At 39.8% G+C, this 20907-nt stretch overlaps 1 protein-coding gene and 1 long non-coding RNA gene across 4 annotated transcripts in view; one reads left to right on the top strand and one right to left on the bottom strand.

The window, feature by feature from the left end:
* CDYL2 (chromodomain Y like 2) overlaps positions 1-9006 on the bottom strand; it is a 79957-nt gene extending 70951 nt beyond the window's left edge. Inside the window, exon 1 of the mRNA XM_048870582.2 lies at positions 8647-9006. Within this exon, the coding sequence (XP_048726539.1) occupies positions 8647-8670 (24 nt within the window). The 5' untranslated portion in view covers positions 8671-9006. The remainder of the gene's footprint in view (positions 1-8646) is intronic.
* Positions 1-20907, top strand: part of LOC125645277 (uncharacterized) — a 344743-nt gene that overhangs the window by 140942 nt on the left and 182894 nt on the right. The gene's annotated exons all lie outside the window — the stretch shown is intronic.

The following is a 20907-nucleotide window of genomic DNA, read 5'->3' as shown; positions in this document are numbered from 1 at the left end:
ACAATGAATGAGAATGTGATGCTGTAAAAAAATGCATTTTGGCCTCGCTGAAAGTGGAGCAGATTTGCTGGACAAGAGGTAGCTATTTACATTAAAATATATCGATAATCAGCATTTATAAGAAGGGTAATCAGGAAAAAGTATCTAGCCATTTAATTAGGTTTCTGTGAAATGTTACTCAAACGAAAGTTTGCTGTTGTGTGCAAGTGGTAGTGTATTCAAACTAGGCCATTTCAGGTTAATGGGAAGAAAACATAAAATTCTGTGGAGCATGATACCTCTGAAGGTGCACCCCAAAATCTAAATTAACTGAAAGCCCTGGAATAAATCCTCTCAGCACAGATCTTGAAATGATATATCTGCTCAAAGCAAAATTATAAAAAAGGAGAAAGCTATTTTAGGTCATTAGAAACACCTTTCATTAATATATATTTACAACAACATTGATTTTACAGGTTAACTCATTCTACACATATCACTAACATGCCTTTTAACTTATCGTCATTTCTCTTGCAATGATTTTCAACCAGAACTGGTCAGTCAAGTTTATTACTACTGTTTATTAAGCACAACATATTTGCGCATGCCACACAGCATGTGGAGGTTCTGGGTGACACTGCCACCTATAGGCAGTGGGGGATGGGCTACCTACGTTGTGCTAGGGGATGCACTCGCCTCTGGAATAACCCAGCAACAGGTTCATACAAAGGTAGCTTTAGTTCCCACTCCCTCTGGCCTGAAAGTTTTGTGCTGGACTTCCAAGAGGCACAGCAAAAATCACATCCTAAGTGACGTAACAGCAGTTTGCAAAGAAAAGGGTATTTTTGGCAGAGATTTTTTCAGCGCTATTTTCATTGTCATTGTCTATCACTAAATAACCCCATGCTGTTCACGTATCAGGATGTACTTTAACAGGTGATCTATTTCCCCTGCTTTACTAAGTTACAACAAGAATCACTGGCTCCTACACTGTCCATCTGTATCAACCTAAACAATGTCAAGAAGGACATAAGAAACCTTAAATATAGCCTGCAATATACAGACCACTGTTTAAATTATAACTGATAACGACAGAAGACTGAATTCTATACTGTATCTATTGATGACAACATTACAATTGGTGTGTGATAAAAGAAAACAGACACACCATATTTCCCCCACAGCCTTACAACACTAGCAATCTACAGGATAAGGGCTTTGGAATAAACAAAGCTATTGTGGCACTATTGTTAAACAAATCAAAAGACCAGTTTTCTTTCTCTATGAAACAGAAGAATAATCTTATTTTTATTTATGTAAAACAGGTTGGGGCTCATACAGTTCAATCATCATTTCTACCGCTGTCAATATGACACATTTAAATGGTTTGATACAAACTTTACATGATTCAGAATCACTTAAATAAAAAGAATAGTTAAGTCTTTCATCCAGCTTGTTGACAATACCAAGATGCTTATGGCATAAAATATATTATAAAATTATTTCCCAAAATATATGGGTAAGAGGGACAACAAATAATCTACACTGATGAAAACATACAAAGCCAAGAAAATGCAACACTGCTAAAAGTCAAATGAATGGACAAAGAAACATTATTCACTGAGTAGTTAACCATTACAATTACGTCTTTGATGAAAAAAAGATCAGCTAATTTTCCTCAATATCAGATCACATTTGAATTTCACAATTATTTGTATTAGGTTTGTTCTAAATATATTTTAACTTACAAACACAAATAATTACATAATTACATGACAATTTTGAATAAAACACAAATCTAAGTACAATACATTTTTTATTTTTACATTTTTGTAGTTCACCAAATTCTATCAGAAAAGTTATGATGTGCTTATATACCTAGACAGTGAAGGGAAATATACTTAGTTTAATTTCTTTTGAGAAATGTACTTCATCTTGTATATTTAATGGTGGTTTTACTATAATAGAAAGCATATTTCCAATAGTTTATCCAATTAGGAACCTGGTTATTGCATGCACATTCCTAAGTTAACCTACATTTGGAGGAAATATATCATGCTCTGGATGAAAGAACTTCATCAAACTGGTCATAAAACACTAACGAGATAGAAAATCATTTGGTTTACAATAGGTTTTTTCATACTCAAAATGTCCCAAAGAAATTTCCAATGCAATGAGGAAGCTGGATACCGGTAACATAGTGACAATGTAGGTAAACATGACCACCGTTGTGTGCACAGTAATGTTTTACATAGCTTTTGACACTAGAGTCTCTTACTAAGCCTGGTGTACACTTAAAACTTAGATCGACCCAACAACATCTCTCAGGGCTGTGAAAAATGTTCTGCCCTGAATACTGTACTATAGTTAGGCTGGCCTAACCCCTGGTGTAGATGTGGCTTGGTCGACAGAAGAATTCTGTTGACATTTTCCCCCTCTTGGAGAGATGGATGAACTACATTGATAGAACAACCCCTTCTGTTAATGTAGGAAGCATCTACACTACAGCACTATCGTGACACAGCTGCAGTGCCATTGTAGCAGCAATTATGAAGACATGTCTTGAGAGGGAATATTGGCAGAGTTATCCCCTACTCTTTTCTGAGAGTATTATGAAACTTTTTCTTTAATATGCAGAACTACAAGGCGTGAGTATAAGAAACCTCAATTTAACTTCTTACTGAAAGGTTGACAACTAAATTTAACCTCTCATCCAGCAGACTATCCACTCTAGAGCTACATAACAGCGTCACCACTGGGTACAAGATCAAATTTAATGTGGATTTGTATCCAGAAAGCTTCACTCCATTGTGAAACTTCTACCAACTGAACTAGAGTAGTATTTGCACAAGTTATCTTAATTTAAGTAAAATTAAGTCTCCCAGATACTGTTGGTTGTGATAATCCTTCAGTGACACAATGATACAGAAGTAAGTTTCTGGTCAGTTTAACAGCTGATTCTTCATAAAGAGACTTGATAAAGCATTCTCTTTAGCAGCAGTTTTGCTTAAATGTAATAAGGCCAGATCAGCAGCCAGTGTAAATAGGTTTTTTTCTATTGCAATCCACATTAAAGTCAATAGAGGTATACAAATTTACACCGGCTGAGAATCTGGCTCGATATACTATATTTTTCTGCCCTCACTCCAATAGTATTTTCATTATTTATAAAATCATATGCTCCTTATGTTCCACCTGAAGTCATCATTCTCTGCTTGTGACATCACACATAATCCCACAACAACCAATTGTTATGTCAATAAAGAAGGTGACTTCAGTTTGGAAATAAATATATTTATTTCTTAAACAAACATTCTGTTTTCAAGTAAATCGCCTCTGTAATGAAAGAGGAGGGCATGAAATAGTTTTAAAATAGATTCCCCCTTCCCAAATGTTTTCCATAAGATAATAGCAGTTTAAAGTGTGGCTCTATACTGGAAAGTGACTCCATGAAAAGAGCATTGTGTGCTTCCATCTTTATTATGGACTGGTAATCACATTAGCTCAGTTTACATGCCAAAAGTCAATTTCTAAACCCTAGTTCTGTAAACTCAAACAGGAATGTGAAATTCAAGTTGTATTCTTTCTGATTCACACACCAAGACAGGTTACAAATATTCTCTGGGCCATATTCTGTCCTCATATACATCTGTGCAGCACCACTGTTTTCAGATTCTGCCCTCACTGATAGCTGTGCAGTGAGCACAGGTATAATTGAGGAGAAGAATTTGACACTGCAACTCAGTTGGAGCTTAATTAACAATCCTGTTGATGAGTGTGAGCGGGAATAGACTGCAGCTCACTTTCATATAGCCATATTAACAGGAGTAAAATGTAGTTAAATCTTATTTTTGTCACTGATGTAAGTAGACATGAATACACGTAGGCATTGTATCTCTTAATTAAGACAGTTCCATTTTTAAAAAGTCACTTTTCCAAGTAAAACAGCGCTTTAATGAAAAATGTCCATGAGCCACTAATAGTTTTAAATAATGATGAAATTACTGTGGTCCAGAGATATCTACCTGCCACATTCCTCTCGAGAGACTTATCTGCTAGTTCCTTAGATTGCTGAATTAAGATATTGTTTAATAAGATACCATAATTGGGATTTCCAGTAGTTTTAAAGAACTATGAGAAAATGTTTACATTTTAATCTCATTGTTCCAAAAACTCTGATTATGTTGGTTTATTATAATGAGAAAATACAGAAAATTTCCGCTCAAAACAAAAACTACACTTCAAAACAAAAATGCCCAAATGAGCTTCAAAAGCTGCTGCATGTTATTGATACATGATATCAGATATTCATAATCATAAACCAGAGCTTATGTTTTATTGTACTGAATTGCTTTCTCTTTGCTAGAAAAAACTTGTGTGCGGTGGTTTGAAGTAAAAGTTTTGTTTCCTATACTTTCATCTCATATTTAATACCAGTGTAATAGCCTTTTTAAGAGACCGAATTCTGTTAAGAGAGGGTCTTAAGTGTTGGAACTGAACTCAAGGTGGAGAATACAAAAGGATATACCAAGGCAACAACAGCAAAATTCATAGCACCAATGAGAAATATTGAAATTTACTCTTGATTATTTTACCTATTCTCTGTTACTGAGATTAATAAAGACATTATATCAATACATTCAACAAGTTATCTAAACTGGAAAGCTCAACAGTGCTATGCTACTGAAGGTCACTGTGGATATGTTGCCAAAGCTTTTATTTAAATTGTTATTGTTCTAAATACTGTGCTATATATTTCTTAAATATTTAAAAAGATTTCATCTCCTGAGAATATATAGACATAATAAAGAACCTTCTCACCCACCTGAAGAAGCTCAGAGTCATAATTCCGTCAAAACAAGCAAACCAACCCTGGCCTTTTGTTCAACCTGTGAATGCATAGCTGTGCTTGAGATTATATTCTATTCTATTCCGGCTCTTACGCAGTGCTCATCATTGTAATGTCTGAGTGCCTCTCCACGCTTCAATTTAATCTAAAATTTCTTAAAGGGAAAATGTTAACTGCATTTCTGCACAAAAAGGAATATTTGTTTCTGTTGTCTTCAAAATTAGCACCTACTGTCTAATAATATTTGCTGCAAGATATTATCCTCAAATGTAACAATCTTGGTTCTAAGATACACAAACCTAGAACCCTATTATCAGTAAGCATAGAAATCTCTAGGGATGCTCTTCATTTTGTAGCATATATTAAAATTAATTTATAATCCTATAGAATTAGAATATATTTCAAGCAGAGATGACTAGAAGCTATTTGATATTGAAAAGTATAGCAGGATAACATAAAATATTGTAGTTGTTTTGGCTGTAATCTTACATATCCGTTAACCTCGACACAACTTCTTCAAGTCAACATTGCATTGAAAAAATCCGTTTTAAAAATAATTTAACAACACAAAATGGATGAATTGTTATATATATGATATATATATCATATCTTGTTTTCAAAATTTAAGGGTTTGAACTGAATTATGTATGTCATATGTTACACAAGCAAGGAAAATTTTTAAAATGGGTTAGATGGGTAATAATGCAATATTCTCTTTTTAGTCATGACTACTGTAACCGTAATCAGCTGTAGTAAAATCATTTTTTATCCAATACGAATTGCTTACTATTACAGAGGTAACTGCTCTTGCCTGATTCATTGAACTTCAGTAAAAATCTTTGAAGGACTGAAGATATTCTTAAGGCAGTTCTACACATACTTAGTAGATTCATAAGGTGTATCTCCAATTAAAAATGTTATGCAGGGTGCTACATCATTCAGAAGTGCAACCTGTTAAAGGTGACTATCATAAGCTATTTAATATGCATCTTGACATCAGAACATTTTACCTGTCCAAAAAAGCAAAAAAATAATGCCACATACAACCAAAAATTAAGGTATGAACTCCAAACACACCACATGTTCATGGTGATAATCATCTCTCATGCTATCTAACTGATATTTGACATCACTCTCAGTTAGATAGCATGAGAGATGACATCATCATCTCTCATGCTATCTAACTGATATTTGACATCACTACCTACACAACAGTTATAAGCCTCTTTCTAACAACTCTAGAAAACCCAAAAAGATCTTTAGATGTGGGAGTTTTTTGTGTGCATGTGTGGGGAGGTTCAGCAGTCATTTAACCAGAGCCTAACAACTGCCAACTTGCAGCATATCAGAATATAAACTATTCAGCTTTCCTGTGGTTCTCTCTCACCCCAGTCACAAGTACCTTCACAGTGGAAAGGTTTTTACATGGCATAGACTGAATTGCTAACTTAAGTACCGTACATACTTTTCCCAGCAGCTTGACAGAAATGCAATGATCTAACACCATGTACCATCTCAGAAGGTCATGTTCTAGACATATCAACAAAGTAGAGGTGGAGATCCATTCTTTCACTTACCTGTCCTGATGGATACAACTCATGTTTATTATATACTGATAGGCAAAAACAGACCAAAAGGAATGATAAAGAATAATCCACAGGCTGCAAACTAGAGCATTTAGCATTGCCTAAGTGCAATTCATGGTACAGTCGAAGACGGCTTCACAGCCTAGACTAGTGCCTTTAAAATGATCTATGCTTCAATGTGCTTCCTAGGTTACAAGTCTGGATTTCACAGAGCATTTTCATGGCATGTTGTTACTTACAAAATTTCCACACAATACACGATATTAAATGCAGAGCCCACCTCCCATTCCTGCAGGCCATCTGCTCATTTAGACTAACACAGGGCTCATAAAAGAGCATAGATTTTAATTAATGAATAGGAGCTGTAATAACACAGCCAGTGTCAATGTTAGTGGTATGTGTTTGTTTCCTTCCAGAACCAATCTAAACATGTAATGAAATATCTCTAGGGTGCAAGATTATCTAAAACTTCTCCATGCTCCACAGAAGTTACAAATAGGCAGTAAATGAAGGGCCTAACCAAACCTTTACTTCATTGAAAGTTATGGACCAAAGTCATCCTTGACAGATCTCCTATCAATTACAATGGAGTTAGAGCACAGATAAACTTGACACAATGCCATTAATAACTAATTACAAACTGACACTACAAAATCTATGAAGAACCACGGAAAACAAGTTGACAATATTAATTTAGATCAGCACATGTCTCTGAGCATTTAAGCTCACCTATGAGAGTCCAAGTTCTACTTACTTTAAGGAAACTTAAAGTCCAATTCAGCACAAGAAAGACGCAACTGATCAATATCAGACATTAATTACACCCTTTGTTAGGGGATTTCAAAGGCAATGGCCATGGTAAAAGGGAAAAGTTGATCAAAGATCCTGTGAGTTTTGGATACAAGCCCCCAAATTCTATGATCAAAATAGAGAACACGCCTAGCTACTCTTACTGCACCAGACCCAGGTGCATCCTGGTACATGAGCACTGTAAAAACCTTGACACTTGGATGGAACTGGAACGTGACAATTTTTGGTTGCAAGTCTCAAATTGTACAGTTTAAACAAAGAAGTCTAGCCATTCCAATTTCCCTGACAAAAGGTGGACCTTGATGCATCCTGACCCAGTAGCAGATATAGGACCAGATATGATCTTTTTAAAAAAAATATCTGATAGAATTTGGGGCTTGGACCACATTTTGCCAAGATTCAGCTGGATCCACTCACTGGACCCGGTTATTTGCAGTGCCTGGGTCCAAATTCTCTTGTGGACCAGCAGGAGGGACTAGACTTGTTCTTGCTTTGAACCTTTAAAATTGGGTGGGCAGGGTCAAAATTTGGCTGGATCCAGCAAGACCCTACGGCCAGATTTGGTTATTTAGTCGGAGGTCCAGCTTCCTCTTCTTCCTCTTCATTTTATTTATTTATTTATTGGCGCAGTAGGAGCAGCCCGACTTGTGCATGGTACAAATTGGGAGCCTGGAACCAAAGACGGGCAGGATGCACCGAGCTCCAGCTTTTCCCTTGCTCCCTTGGCCGCTCTGGTCCAACCAGCCACCAGGGACCTGCCAAACTTTGACAGTCACCCCCTGCTGCCCCGATCCCCGCCCCGCAAAGCCCCTGATCCCCCCCGCAGCCTCCACCTCCAGCCGCCCCCAGGCGCAAGGTGAAGCAACCGGGCGCCTGCTCCTGCACTTTGCACGGCCAGGCGCGGAGCCGCCTCCATCCCTGCGCCTTCCTCCCCGGCAGCGCCGCGGCGCATTTCCCCCCCGCTCCTCCGCGCTAATCTGCAGATTCAGCACGTCCAGCGCCGCCGCCGACTTTACCTGGACTTTCTCCACTCTCCGGGCGGCGGACACCTCCCATCCTACCGCTAACTCCGGCTCCGCGCTCACTCCTTCCTCCTTCTCCCTCCTGCGAGGCCTGCTGCGCTCCAGCCCCACGGAAAGTAGGGAGCGAGGGAGACAGAGGGAGCGAGGCAGGGGAAGGGAGGGGAGCGCTCCATCCCGGTGCCCACCCCCCCACCCCTCCGGCCCCAGCGCACACGCCAGCCCGGCTCCCCCCCACCCCCGCCTGGGCGATTTCCTCCCTTCTTCAGGAACTAACCAGGCTCCGCTAAGCGTTTCCGAAACAAACCCCCCGCCGCCGCTGTTGCCGCCGCTGCCGCCTCCCCTCCCTGCCCGCCCGGCTGCGGCGTGCAGCTGCCCCCCCCCCCCGCCCCCCGCCTCGTACCTCGTAAAGGTCCCCCGAAGCCATGCTGGGCTGCGGGACTTGGCGTCTCGGCTGCCTCCTCGCCACCTCTCCCTCTGTCTCCCCCGCTCGCCGTGGAGTAAACTGTGCTGTGCAGAATGACAGGCGCTGGGGCCGGCTGTGCGCAGAATCAGAGGCGAGGAGAGACGGCGAGAGAGGGAGGCAGGCAGGCAGGCGGGCGGGCGGCGGGGCTGGCTGGCGTAACCCGCTGTGGAGCAGGGCGCTGCGGCTTCTCTCTCGCGCTGGCCTCAGCCCGCCCCGTCCCCGCTCCAGCCTAGGGGAGGGCGAGGGCTGTCCCCGCCACACGCCGCAGGGAAAGTCCCCGGGCCTTCCGACGTGCCGCCTCCCCGGACAGCCGGGTGCGCTTCAAACTCTTTCCACGGCCAAGAAGGGGGGAGCCCGGACCTGTGGTGGCACAGCCAGGGCAGGGGAGGGAGACGGGTGACAGGCTGGCCTCCAGCCCAAGGGCAAGGCAGGCTGTGGGGCTCACAGGGTGGTAGTTGAGTGTCAGGGATTTCTGGGAGCCTGCGGGAGGGGGTGCCTGCCATCTCCCTCAGGGACAGGGTGGCCACCGTGAAGGAACCCAAGGTGGCCAGGGCTTACTTCAAAGCCCATCCACCCAAGGACTGCCGTCAAGGACATGGAGGTGGGAGGTGCTTCCTGACAACCCCCAATGGCCACCCGTAGGGAACGATGAGGAGGCAATGGCACCTTCAAACCCCCTGCCCCCTTTTCTTCTGCTCCACTGGCTGTTGACTTCCTCCAAGTCCCACCCCATCAATGGCCACCACCAGCCATGGTTTCTCATGGCTTCTTTTAGCCATCCCACAGTTGGAGTGGCCGACATCAATGGAGCTGCCCATGACTGGCTTCAAGACCCTCCTCCAGTAGTTACAGACAGGTAGTCAACTTCATGAAACAATGTCTTTATGGAGAGTGCAATATGGAACAGTTTCTTTGCTCCACTTTGCTCCTTTCTTGGAGCATGGGAAGGCTCACCAACTTGCCCTGAAAGGCATTTACCCCCTTCTTCCCACCTCACACCCACCTTTATTTGCAACAGAGGTGAGGTGTCGTTCAGAGAAATTTCTCAGAAGAGGAAACTTGCTAGGTACCTTGTGTTCCACCTCTGTTTTGCCTCTAATCTGAAATGTTTGGGAAACCTGTTAGGGTTTGGAGCCTGTGCAGAGGATGAGGGGAGTACACTGGATGAAGGAGTCTTATAGGTCCATGCTTAATGTCAGCCTGATACCATTTTATTAGGTGCTAGCAGACTAGGATGGATCAGCTTTGCCCTTGGGCAAGGTTGTCCAGGAAAAAAGCAACTGGGGAGTCCAGCTGAATGGATCCTGATGGGACATACTCCAGAATGCCCAGACTAGGATTCTTCTCCTAGATCTGTTTAGCCACCATGCCCCAGGAATGTCCTGAACACACATGCAGCCTCTGCTTTCCATAGGATGGGATAGGAGCTGCATTTTTTGTGTGCAAGGAAACCATCTGGAAATGGGCTACATTTTGGAGAAACATTTTGATTAAAATGTTCGAGGTGGCAAAAGACTCTTTTGCAGTTGGGTGTCATTACAGTAACATAAATGATTCACCTCAGATTTCACAACCCCAGATCTACCCAACCAGAGGGACTTATCCCCACAGCTGAAAAGTGATCATCTTCTCCATAACAGCTTTCTTGACAATGCAGAAGAAAGCAAGTAGATTCTGCTTTGGTAGAACCATTGCATCTTGACTTCATAGAGACCCTGTTGTCATCGAGCACCGTGTTACCTGGTTTCAGATTTGATGTTTTCACCTCTCTACAAGGCACCATTGACCTGTAAATAGCATGATCCTTGTCACAGTGCCCTGACAGATGACACTGGATGCTGTCAGGTGTGGCTATGTTTTGGCCCTGTTTTCTATTTGCCCTCACTTGATTGGTATTTATCATTTTGGTTGTACGATCTCATCCTTTTGAATGCTTCTGTAATACATATGAATGTAAGATTTGTTAATAGAGACAGCTTTGAATAGAAGGTGGAAGTCAGTGATTAAATATTATATAGTCATTCTACTTTGTTACTAGTAAATATGGTTATTTTGGGCATTGCATTGTCTTCTGAATTTTCATTTACAATGAAGGATTCAAATAGAATAAGTACCAAATATAGTATAACTACATACTGTTGTACGTAACAGAAATTTACCAATGCTCAGTACTTACAATTGATTTTTTTTCAATTTTGTATTCTCTTTTACCATGACAATAGGAAATATTTATGTATATCTTGACTGACTATTCAACCTACCAGTATCCTGAATTGTGAATATTACATCTGGTGATTATGAACTTGCCAGCTAACCAGTTTAGTATTGACATATGGGTCAATAAAAACTATATAGTATAATATTTTGGAGCTTAAAGCCATTTATGGTTCATGTGGTCTACTGGATGATATGATCAATTTTAAATTCCTAAGAACAAAGCTAGATTGTTTACCGAAAGCTAATAGTTTTGTACAAGTGGGTAACTGGAGCTCTGTTTTAGGCTTATCAATTTGCCAGCAATATTTGAATTTTTTGAGGTCTGATATTTAAGTAGTAACATGTTGAAAGGATTAAGAAATATCATAAACTACCCATGACTGGAGCATAATTAGTAATTGTCACAGTAGAAATGCCTTTATGCCCAAGAAATGGATTACTTGATAATCACACCCAGTGGTTTTGCCTTGATGTTGTTGTAGAACTCCTTTGTTAGAAAACAAACACATTATTTTGTGCTAAAGTAAACTGAGATTGGTAGTTTACAATAGCAACTCAGCCCTTTAGAATGCTCACTGAGCAGAATGCTCCTCAGATGTAGATACATTTAATTCATTGCCCTTAAGATTCTAGTTTGCAGGACACATGCCTGCCATTGTGCTCCTTTCCACAGCAAAAAAAACAAACAAAATGGCAGTCAAAACAAGTGAGTCACTTCTCAAGTGAGTCCTACGGCTTCCTTTTCATAATTTTTTCTAAGAATTAATTTCAAAGATGTCTTAAAAATGACCCTTCTCTAGTTGTTGAAGAACATGCATTGGTACCTTATAGTACATCTTGATACTCAAAAAAGATATCTCTAGTCTTCCATGTCATGTTGTTATTAAACCAAATGAGAATTAGAACAACCACTCTCTAGTCAGTCTTGGAAAAACTTCTGGGGGGTGGTTTATGTTTTAAGTGTGCCTGCAGGAATATTACACCATGTTTAGGTTAAGTGAACATTGTCGGTAAAATTGATATAGAAGATGTTATAGTACAAGTTGGATCACAAGGCAGGCAAGCATTACGTGTTGAATACTTTAAAAAGAGGAATGCTTTAGTGAATACTTTGAAGAGGGGAAACATCTTTTTCCTGATTACTCATTCCTTGTTTTTAGAATATGCAGTCCCTTGGGTATGCAGTAAAGTGTGAGTCAATAGTAAGGAGTAGGAAGAGGACTTTTATGCATATCTAACCCATGAAAAGTTGATTATGGTCTCAGTGGTTTTTTTCCTCCTATAAGTAAGTTTGGCCAAAAAAAAAAATGCAAGAGATGTTTATCTCTTTAGTGAAACACACATTTGTTTTTAACAAATCAGTTTGTATGAGTAATATCCATTTGAGTCTTTCTGAATAAACCAGAAAGAATGTCTGACAACAATGGAAATTTATTATTAAACTGTGTTTCAGTTTCTGCGGACAGTTTTCACAGGGAGTAATTTTTTTTAAATCTTAACAATTGTTTTTAAATTTAAGAATATACATTTTTATTCTGAAGTGAAGTTACTGCAAAATTACAGTTGTGTTGTAAAAATCACATTTTTGGACACTATTACAAACATTACACTGAACATTAATTGCAAAATATGCACTTATTCATCCTCTTAATTATTCCCCACTCCTTTCCATTCCCCATCCTAAGAGACAGTGGAAGGAAGGCAGAGAGATTCTGAGGATGACGCAAAGGGATCACACTGTTTCTGGTTTGATTAGATATTTTGGGTTCCAGCAGTACTCTCCATTTTAAGTACATTCAATATCTCTCAAACTGGCAGAATCTTTTAAAATGGACGAAACTTGTTAAGTGAAACCATTGTACTATTTTTAGTTTAAAAATAAAGATAGTAGCATGTCTGTGATATTGATTTATTGATCTGTCATAGTACGCGCAATGCTGTGTAAATACCGTATAACCAACAATATAGTTCCTGCCCCAAGGACTTTACAGTCTAAGCCCCAATCTTGCAATGAACTCTGTGTGGAAGATCCTGGAACCCAGTGCAAGATCAAGGCATAAGGGCCTAAACCATGCATTTAATCACTGTTGAGCAAAATGCTTTCTACTGTGATTAGTCCCATAGACTTCAGTGTGTCTGCAACTGGCAGTAAATAGTAAGTTTAGCAGGATCAGGCTTTAAATTAGAGACAGGTAATACAGTTTTAACATATAAGATATATGAGGTGGATGGGGGGGCATTTGTCAGGTTATCATAGAAGAGCACCATAAATGACTGAATTGTGTTTTAAAGACCAATGAGGATGAAAAGAGGAAAGACATTAGGTGAAGAAGGAGAGGGAGTGAGTGAGTTATAATCTGGGCCAAGAAGGAAAAAAGGCATGAAGATGAGATGGGAGAAGGATACAGAAGAGGGCATTCAGGAAGGAGGGTTGGAATGAGCAGAAGTTAATGGAATGGGACTATGGGGACAAGAGACCAAAGATGTAGGCAAGGACAGAGCTGTGCTAAACCTTGAAGATGAGAAATTTGATAATGATGCAAAAAGGAGGAGGAAAGCCCTTGAAAGGATCTGTAGAAGGGAGTGACGTGATCCAAGTGGAATGTGAGAGTGTTTTAGCAGCAGCAGTAGTTTGGAAATACAGTAGAGGAATGAAGTGAGGAACAGGAGTCCCTAAACATGGAGGTTTCAGGATGAAAAGTTAGAGGTGACCAAAGCATGAACAGGTGTCTTAGCAGTGGGGGTGAAGAGGAAGGAATGAGTTTTAGAGATCTTGTAAAGGAAGAATTGACAGGATATGGCAATTGTCTAGAGTAGGAGAGAGCAACGTTTATTGTTACACCACCACCAATAGCCCGACTTGATTATCATGCACATTGTGTAAAGAGTTGTCACTTTGGATGGGCTATCACCAGCAGGAGAGTGAATTTGTGTGTGTGGGGGGGTGGAGGGTGAGAAAACCTGGATTTGTGCTGGAAATGGCCCACCTGATGATCACTTTAGATAAGCTATTACCAGCAGGACAGTGGGGTGGGAGGAGGTATTGTTTCATATTCTCTGTGTATATATAAAGTCTGCTGCAGTTTCCACGGTATGCATCCGATGAAGTGAGCTGTAGCTCACGAAAGCTCATGCTCAAATAAATTGGTTAGTTTCTAAGGTGCCACAAGTACTCCTTTTCTTTTTGCGAATACAGACTAACACGGCTGTTACTCTGAAACCTGTTACACCACTGTTTTGCACTTGGTGATGAGCAGGACAATGGAAGTTTTGACACAGCTGGAGAAATGCAGTGGGTGTTCACATGTTGATTTTGAACTGGTGAGGAAAGATTTCAAAAACACTGTCAAAGGCATGAGACCAAAAAGAGGCTGGACAGCAAGATATGGGAATCATCAACTTGGAGATGGTAGCTAAAAGTGCACGGGTAGGTGAGTATGAAGGCAAAATAGGAGGTGATCAAGTTTTGAGTCACTAATTTGTACATTTTGTAGAGGGAGAAAATGGATTTGGAAAAAGGAGTCTTCTTTGTACTCAAGGAAATGCAGAACAGTCGTAATTTCAAAGGTAAACAAATGGTTGTGATCATTTGGTTCTGATTCTAAATTCAAAAGATGTTCACTAAATTGTGTACAATGCAAATCTTTATAAATAAAGAAACATTTTAAAATGTTACCCAACATATCACAGCACATTTAAAGCAACTATAAGGTAAGAATAAGTAATACAAATATCATTTGAGAAAATGGACAGGATTCCATCTATCTTTTTAGGTATTAATACTCTTAACAACTTTGTATAGAACTTAAGGACAGAGTGAATCCAGTGATTTTCATATGCAACTGAATGGAGCTCTTCCAGCATTGAAAATATACTTTAATTGCAATTGTTGTTAAGAGCCACTTTAATTTGTACATCCCTGTTCCATTAGAGTATGCTTGCTGCTTTTCTCAAAAATTATGGTATGGCTTAATACTATTTTGTCTTTCTGTTTTGTGGGAATAATTCAATACTTTGACCCAGGATGTGTGAGAAAAAGAATGCTAAGAAAAATCTCTAGTAAACCACACTGAGATGTCTGTCATAACAAGCCAGACCCTGAATCAGAATCTAATAAGCCAATGTTATGTATTCTTATTGCCATCAATATAGACTTAGGAATTAAGAAGGAGGAGGCCTGACTACCAAAGACTAGAAATCCATTTGTTTACAATTCTAGATATGTGACAAGGAAATGCTGGAGATACTTTTTTCTAATACTTTCATTCAATTTGGGATTAGTTTGAGAGGTTAAAGATAGAAATGAAAGACAAAAGGAATTATAGAGGAAGATAGACCCTATTGGATAGTTATCTACTTTGCAAAATGTGTCAGGTCAGAGACAGCCCATAGCCCTGATATTGCAAGTTAATCCATTGACTAATCCATTGATCTATTGACTTTAATGGATCCCTGTCCAGCATAAGGACCTATCAGTTGTTATCCCAAAAACAGAATTTGCATACCCCCAGAATTGATCATTACTTGTTATAACTAATGTGTTTTCATTAGGTATGGGTCTCCAAGGTGGCTAAGGGAATACTTGGAGGACACGGATACAGCCTTCTGATAAATGATTGACACATGCAGCATTCTTTCCAAAATAAGATGCCTTTTATTGATACAAATAACATTCCTTGACAAAATAACAATCTAAACACAAATCCCTTATAACAATTTAAAGTAGTTCAAACTATATTGCCTTATAGTTTGAAATGATGCTAAGTGGCTGGTCCCTGCTTACGGTGATCAGTCATTCACAGGTAGTTGAGAGCAATTTTTAGATGTTCATTAGGTTTTGCATATATAAATCCCTTTCACAACCAACACACATACATACATCTTTTTTAACCATCACTCCCACACTTATATACGTTATCATACTATACTATGCTATAACTATTACTTTGACAAACTTCCTCAGCTGATTGCACAATATCTTCTCCTGTTATTTCTCTCTTTCACTCCTCCACCGCATCCTTCTCTTGTCATTCTGCTTGCTTCTTCTTCTCCTTCATATCGTCCTCACCACCTTCACACCTTTCTCTGCCTTCTTAGCTCTCTGCTCAGCTGCTTTCTCAACCTCTTCTCAGCCTGTCAGGTCTCAACTGTCAGCAGTCAACTGACACCCTGACCTTTATGCCATTTCAGTTCTATTTTTAGACAACACAATACCATTTGACTACTATTTCTATTTGTCAATAATTGTTTACCACCTTCTTTTCCCCACCAATTCTACTATGTAACCTTTAGCTATATTCTAAATAGCTCACAGTGTTATGATCTGTTTATCACCTTTTCTTGCCAACTTGGTTTTTAGTGCTATGTGCCCTGTAGCCTCCATTTAATGGTGGAGTGATGCTTGCTTATTTAAAATGGAAGCCAGGGACACAAAATGGAGTTTCTCTGGTATTACTATATGGATCAGTTTGATGGACTGGAACTGTATAGGAAAAATCAGGAAAAGACTCAGAGAAGGCTGCAGTGATTTAAAAAAAATAGGGCATGGAGTGATGGACCATAAGAAAATAAAGCAGAGATACTATATGCCATTGCTATGCCATATAGAAAAAGAAAGGACAGAAATTACCCTAGAGACATCACTAGAGAAAGAGACATCACTGTCAAAACAGTGTTTTCCGGAACAAATGAAAGTACCATTCTGTAACGGCAGTCACTGAAAAGAATAAGAAGAAAACATGGTAGTGGGTAGGACTATAACTCATGATTAGTTTCTGATGTGAGTCAGTGGAAAGTACATTGCTGATTCATTATCTTCACAACAACATCACAGCCACTGCAGAAGATGCGTTACCAGCAGGTATCCCTTGTCTAGGACAAGTATGATTATGAAGGACCTATCCAAACCCCATTGAAACTAATGGGATTTTTTCCTCTGAGTTCTATGGGCTTTGGATTCAAGAATGTATTCTACCCAGGTTTCTAGTTAATCCCTCTTCTTTTTTGATTCCCTTAGCTGTATTTACCATTCATTGTACCGCCTACAATCTTATTTTAGAAGTGTAGGCCACCTTCTTGCACTAATGCCAGAAAATAACCACTTTAGTTTCTTCTCTGCTATTGAGAGATCTCTTACCTTGCTTTTCACCTGAATGCACATGTTCTTTTTCAGGTTGCTCCCTGTGACACCAAGAATACATCTTTTCAGATTCTGCTCCATCTTGTTTGCAAGTTCAGTTGTATTTACTCACATGTCATGATAGATAATAGACAGATGCCAAAACATTCTTGTTTAAGCAGACAGGAGGCTTGCTCCATAGACAAAATACCTAATAAAGAGAGAAAATAGTAAAACATGTAGATCAGGTGGATGTCAGTGTCATATGGAAAATTACTGTACTATACTACAAAAAGCTTTTAAAAATGACAGTTCAGTGTCTGAATTTTTGCAAGAGTAAGGAAATGGTCAGATGACACAAAGAAGGGGCAGATGAGAAGCATTCTTTTTTAATTCTATAGTATGTCCTAAACATAAAACGAGAGACCATGGTCAGAGACAACTGTTAACTGTCTAACTTTTATAGGAGTAGAAATTTGCAAGTCTGAAATGGATGGCTATGGTGGTCTATTCTATCAAGCAGAGGCGACGCATATGTGGGGGGGGGGGGCCTGGGGAGTCACGTTCCTCCCCCACCCTGATTTGCTGCTTATCTTGTCCTGAGCATGCTCACATGGACTGAGCGTGCTCAGTAACACTGCTGAAGCCAGCTGCCCTCACTCTGCACCCACACTCTCTGCACGCACAGGTCGTGTCTGCTAGTAAATGTGCTAGTAAGTGGTGCATGAAATAATATAAACAGCTTAGAATTGCAGAAGTTATAATGGAATAAAGAAATTGTAACTTACGCCATGCCAAATAGAGAAAATGTTAAGAGTTAACATGCTGTCTGGACATAAGAACAGCCATACTGGGTCAGACCAATGGCTCATTTAGCACTGCATCCTTCCAACAGTGACCAGTGCCAGATGCTTCAGAAGGAATGAACAGAACAGGGCAATTTACTGAGTGATCAATCCATCCCCTGTAGTTCAGACCCAGCTTCTGGCAGTCAGAGATTTAGGGTCACCCACAGCGAGATATATTAGTATCATTAAGAAGGAGACATCTGTAAACAGACAAGTTGGAAAACACCAATAGAACTACCTGAACTAAATAAGAGTCACTTCCTGAGAAAACACCTGCCATCTTCACCCTAGGTACCAATAGCTCTTGATATAATAAAGCACAGAAATACGTTGATAGCTTCCCCCTCCCCCCGACATTTGGTTCTAAAACAATATAGTACCAACAAGCTGCCAATATCTACTAATATGTAGATATTTCAAATTATGTTCATATTTCAGGGATAATAACATTTTATATGTTAACCCAGAGTATGTTTCTTCTTTGTTCATTTTTCAGTCATGGATTCAAATTAGGGCTCTGTGTTTTTAATTGCAACCCACAAAAATTCCGCTGCACACATAGTATTTGTTACAGTGGCAGAATAGTAAGAAATCTGTGTGTTTAAATATGCCAGTGGCTCTGAAGCCAGGCCAGAACACGTCATTTCAGAAAAAAGAACTGCTAAAGACATATTGATGCAATTTCATTACTAATGGGCAGTACACACAAAAAATAATGCAAAAAATTATTTTGTTGTATTTATTACTATGTTTAATGTTAACTATTTGCACATGTGCAGTTTCTTTCATCTGAGAATCTCAAAGTACTTTCCAAATGTATGGATGTATTATCCCCAACTTACTGATGGGAAAGTTCAAACACAGCAAAGCTAAATGATTTTCCCAAGCTCATGAAGAGTTGCAAAGGCAGGAATGGAACCCAGGTCTCCTAACTCTGAATTAATTGTGCTTCCTGCATAACTATTTAAGATGATTATTTTATTTTATTTTATTTTGAAGAAACCTCTTTTGCAGTTAAAGAGGTCCTGGACATTGGAAAATTACCATGGATTTCACTTTGATTGCTTTTAGGAAAAACACGTGCATTGGATCCTCAAAATACATGGGGAAAAAAGAGTGGTTGGTAAGGATCACAATAGTGGCTCAAAATATTACTGTTACTTGTGAACTGGACAGGAATAATCTCCTCTTTTCTAGGAGCTTGAAGCAAAGGTCTGTTGGATATTCCCAAACAGTAAAAAATAGATTCTTTAGGCTAGGCAAGAGGAAATGGAGAGCCTTGAGCTTATATGAAGTCTATTCTGAGATTTATCCTGTGATTAGTTATGTAGATGGAGGCTTCAGCTACCTTGTTGGCCTTGTGTGTATTTATGAGAAGTTTGTTTGGGAGACTGGAGATTACCAAAGGCAGAAATAAGTGCTTGTCCCTTTTATTTTATTGAATATACCATCTGTTTTTAGACAGTAGACTGTATATGGTGCTTTATATTTTAGTCAGACCCATATTGTTCTTTAAAAATAGTAATTTATTATATATGTTCATTACTTATTGTTAGAGTGGGTGCACTAAAATATTACCAGCTAGTGGAACTCTCCATTTATATATAGGGAGTATTGCTGGAATTGATAGTAGCCATACAACAGGAATTATATATTTAAGTGTGACCACTGTAAGTGACTATTCACTGTTACGGTGCATACTTAAGTATGCTTGTTCATGGGACCAATCCTCAGGTCTACTATTGAGAGTAAGGATTAGAAGACTGGGCCTTGAAAATGGAGTAAAATAGCCTAAAAAACATTTTCATGTGGTTTTTATGAAAGAGAATCTTCAAAAAAGCAGATATCCTGTTGGTCCTGTTCTCAGATATTAGGTAGATACTGCTTTATTTATATACTGGGATGCGTAGTCTGTGAAATTAAATTCAGCTGTAAACTTCAAAATGTTGGGAATTTCAGGTGGGCTCCACAAAGGTACCTAGATGTGTAAGTCCCATTGTTATACACCACTGCAAAGCAAAAAACGCTTGCTTGGCTGCCATCTAACCCTGCAGGTGCCTAAATTCACCCAGTGCCAAAGCTTTTGTAATAAAAGCTCCCTAAGAACCTATGTTTCTGACTCTGAGCACGTGCACTGCTGCCTCCCTCTAGGTGCCCGGGCACCTATCTCCCATTTAAGCCCCAGAGCAAGTCACAAACTGGGGAAGATAGGCATTCAGTGCCCTAAGTTGCTTGTGCAGGGCCAATCCAGTAGCTGTGCTTAAAGACTGTGTAACACCTCACAAAATGTAGGGAGGAAGAGGCGGAGCTCCCTTATTGCCTTTAGCCTGGTGTATAGGGTACTCTTCCAGGATGTGGGAAACCCCTGGTTCAAGTCCCATCCCCCACTCCTGAGTGGGAGACAGGATTTGAATAGAGATCAGGTGAGTGGTCTAACCGCTAGGCTGTAGAGTTATTCAATGCTTTCTATGGCCCTGTTAATATTTAAAGTGGAACAACAACAATGGCAGAGATTGAGGGAGAGCCACATTGCAATATTTCATAGTCTAGTGATTAGGGCATTCACCTGAGATGGCTGATCCCTGTCCAGGCCCTTCTCCCGTTCAGGAGGAGCAGGGACTTGAATTGGGGTCTCCCACATCCTGGTTGAGCATCTGTGACAGTGCTGAGAATTAACAGGTGAGCGTGCACGCTGATCACTCTGGCATTAATTGGCTGTCCCAGAGAGGGCTGATTGGGGGGATGAAAAGTAATGATAGTAGGCTAGGTGAACTAAAGGATTAATTAGCCTATCAGCGAACGACTGATAAAAAGGCACAGGAACAATGTGAAAGAGGGAGGAGCATGGCAAGCTGAGCATGGAGTCAGAGAGCTCTGAAGGAAGGGAGGCGTCTTCTCCTCTTTGGCCCTGAGAAAAGGTCTGAGGATACAAGGGACATTGTACATAGTGTTGCTGCATGAAGCTGTAAAGATGTTGGCAGAGGAATCTGAAATAAACAGTACGGTATGGATATC

This window comes from Caretta caretta, chromosome 12, assembly GCF_965140235.1.
Source record: "Caretta caretta isolate rCarCar2 chromosome 12, rCarCar1.hap1, whole genome shotgun sequence".
Taxonomy (NCBI): Eukaryota; Metazoa; Chordata; order Testudines; family Cheloniidae; genus Caretta; species Caretta caretta.
This window is presented reverse-complemented; position numbering and strand designations above follow the sequence as displayed.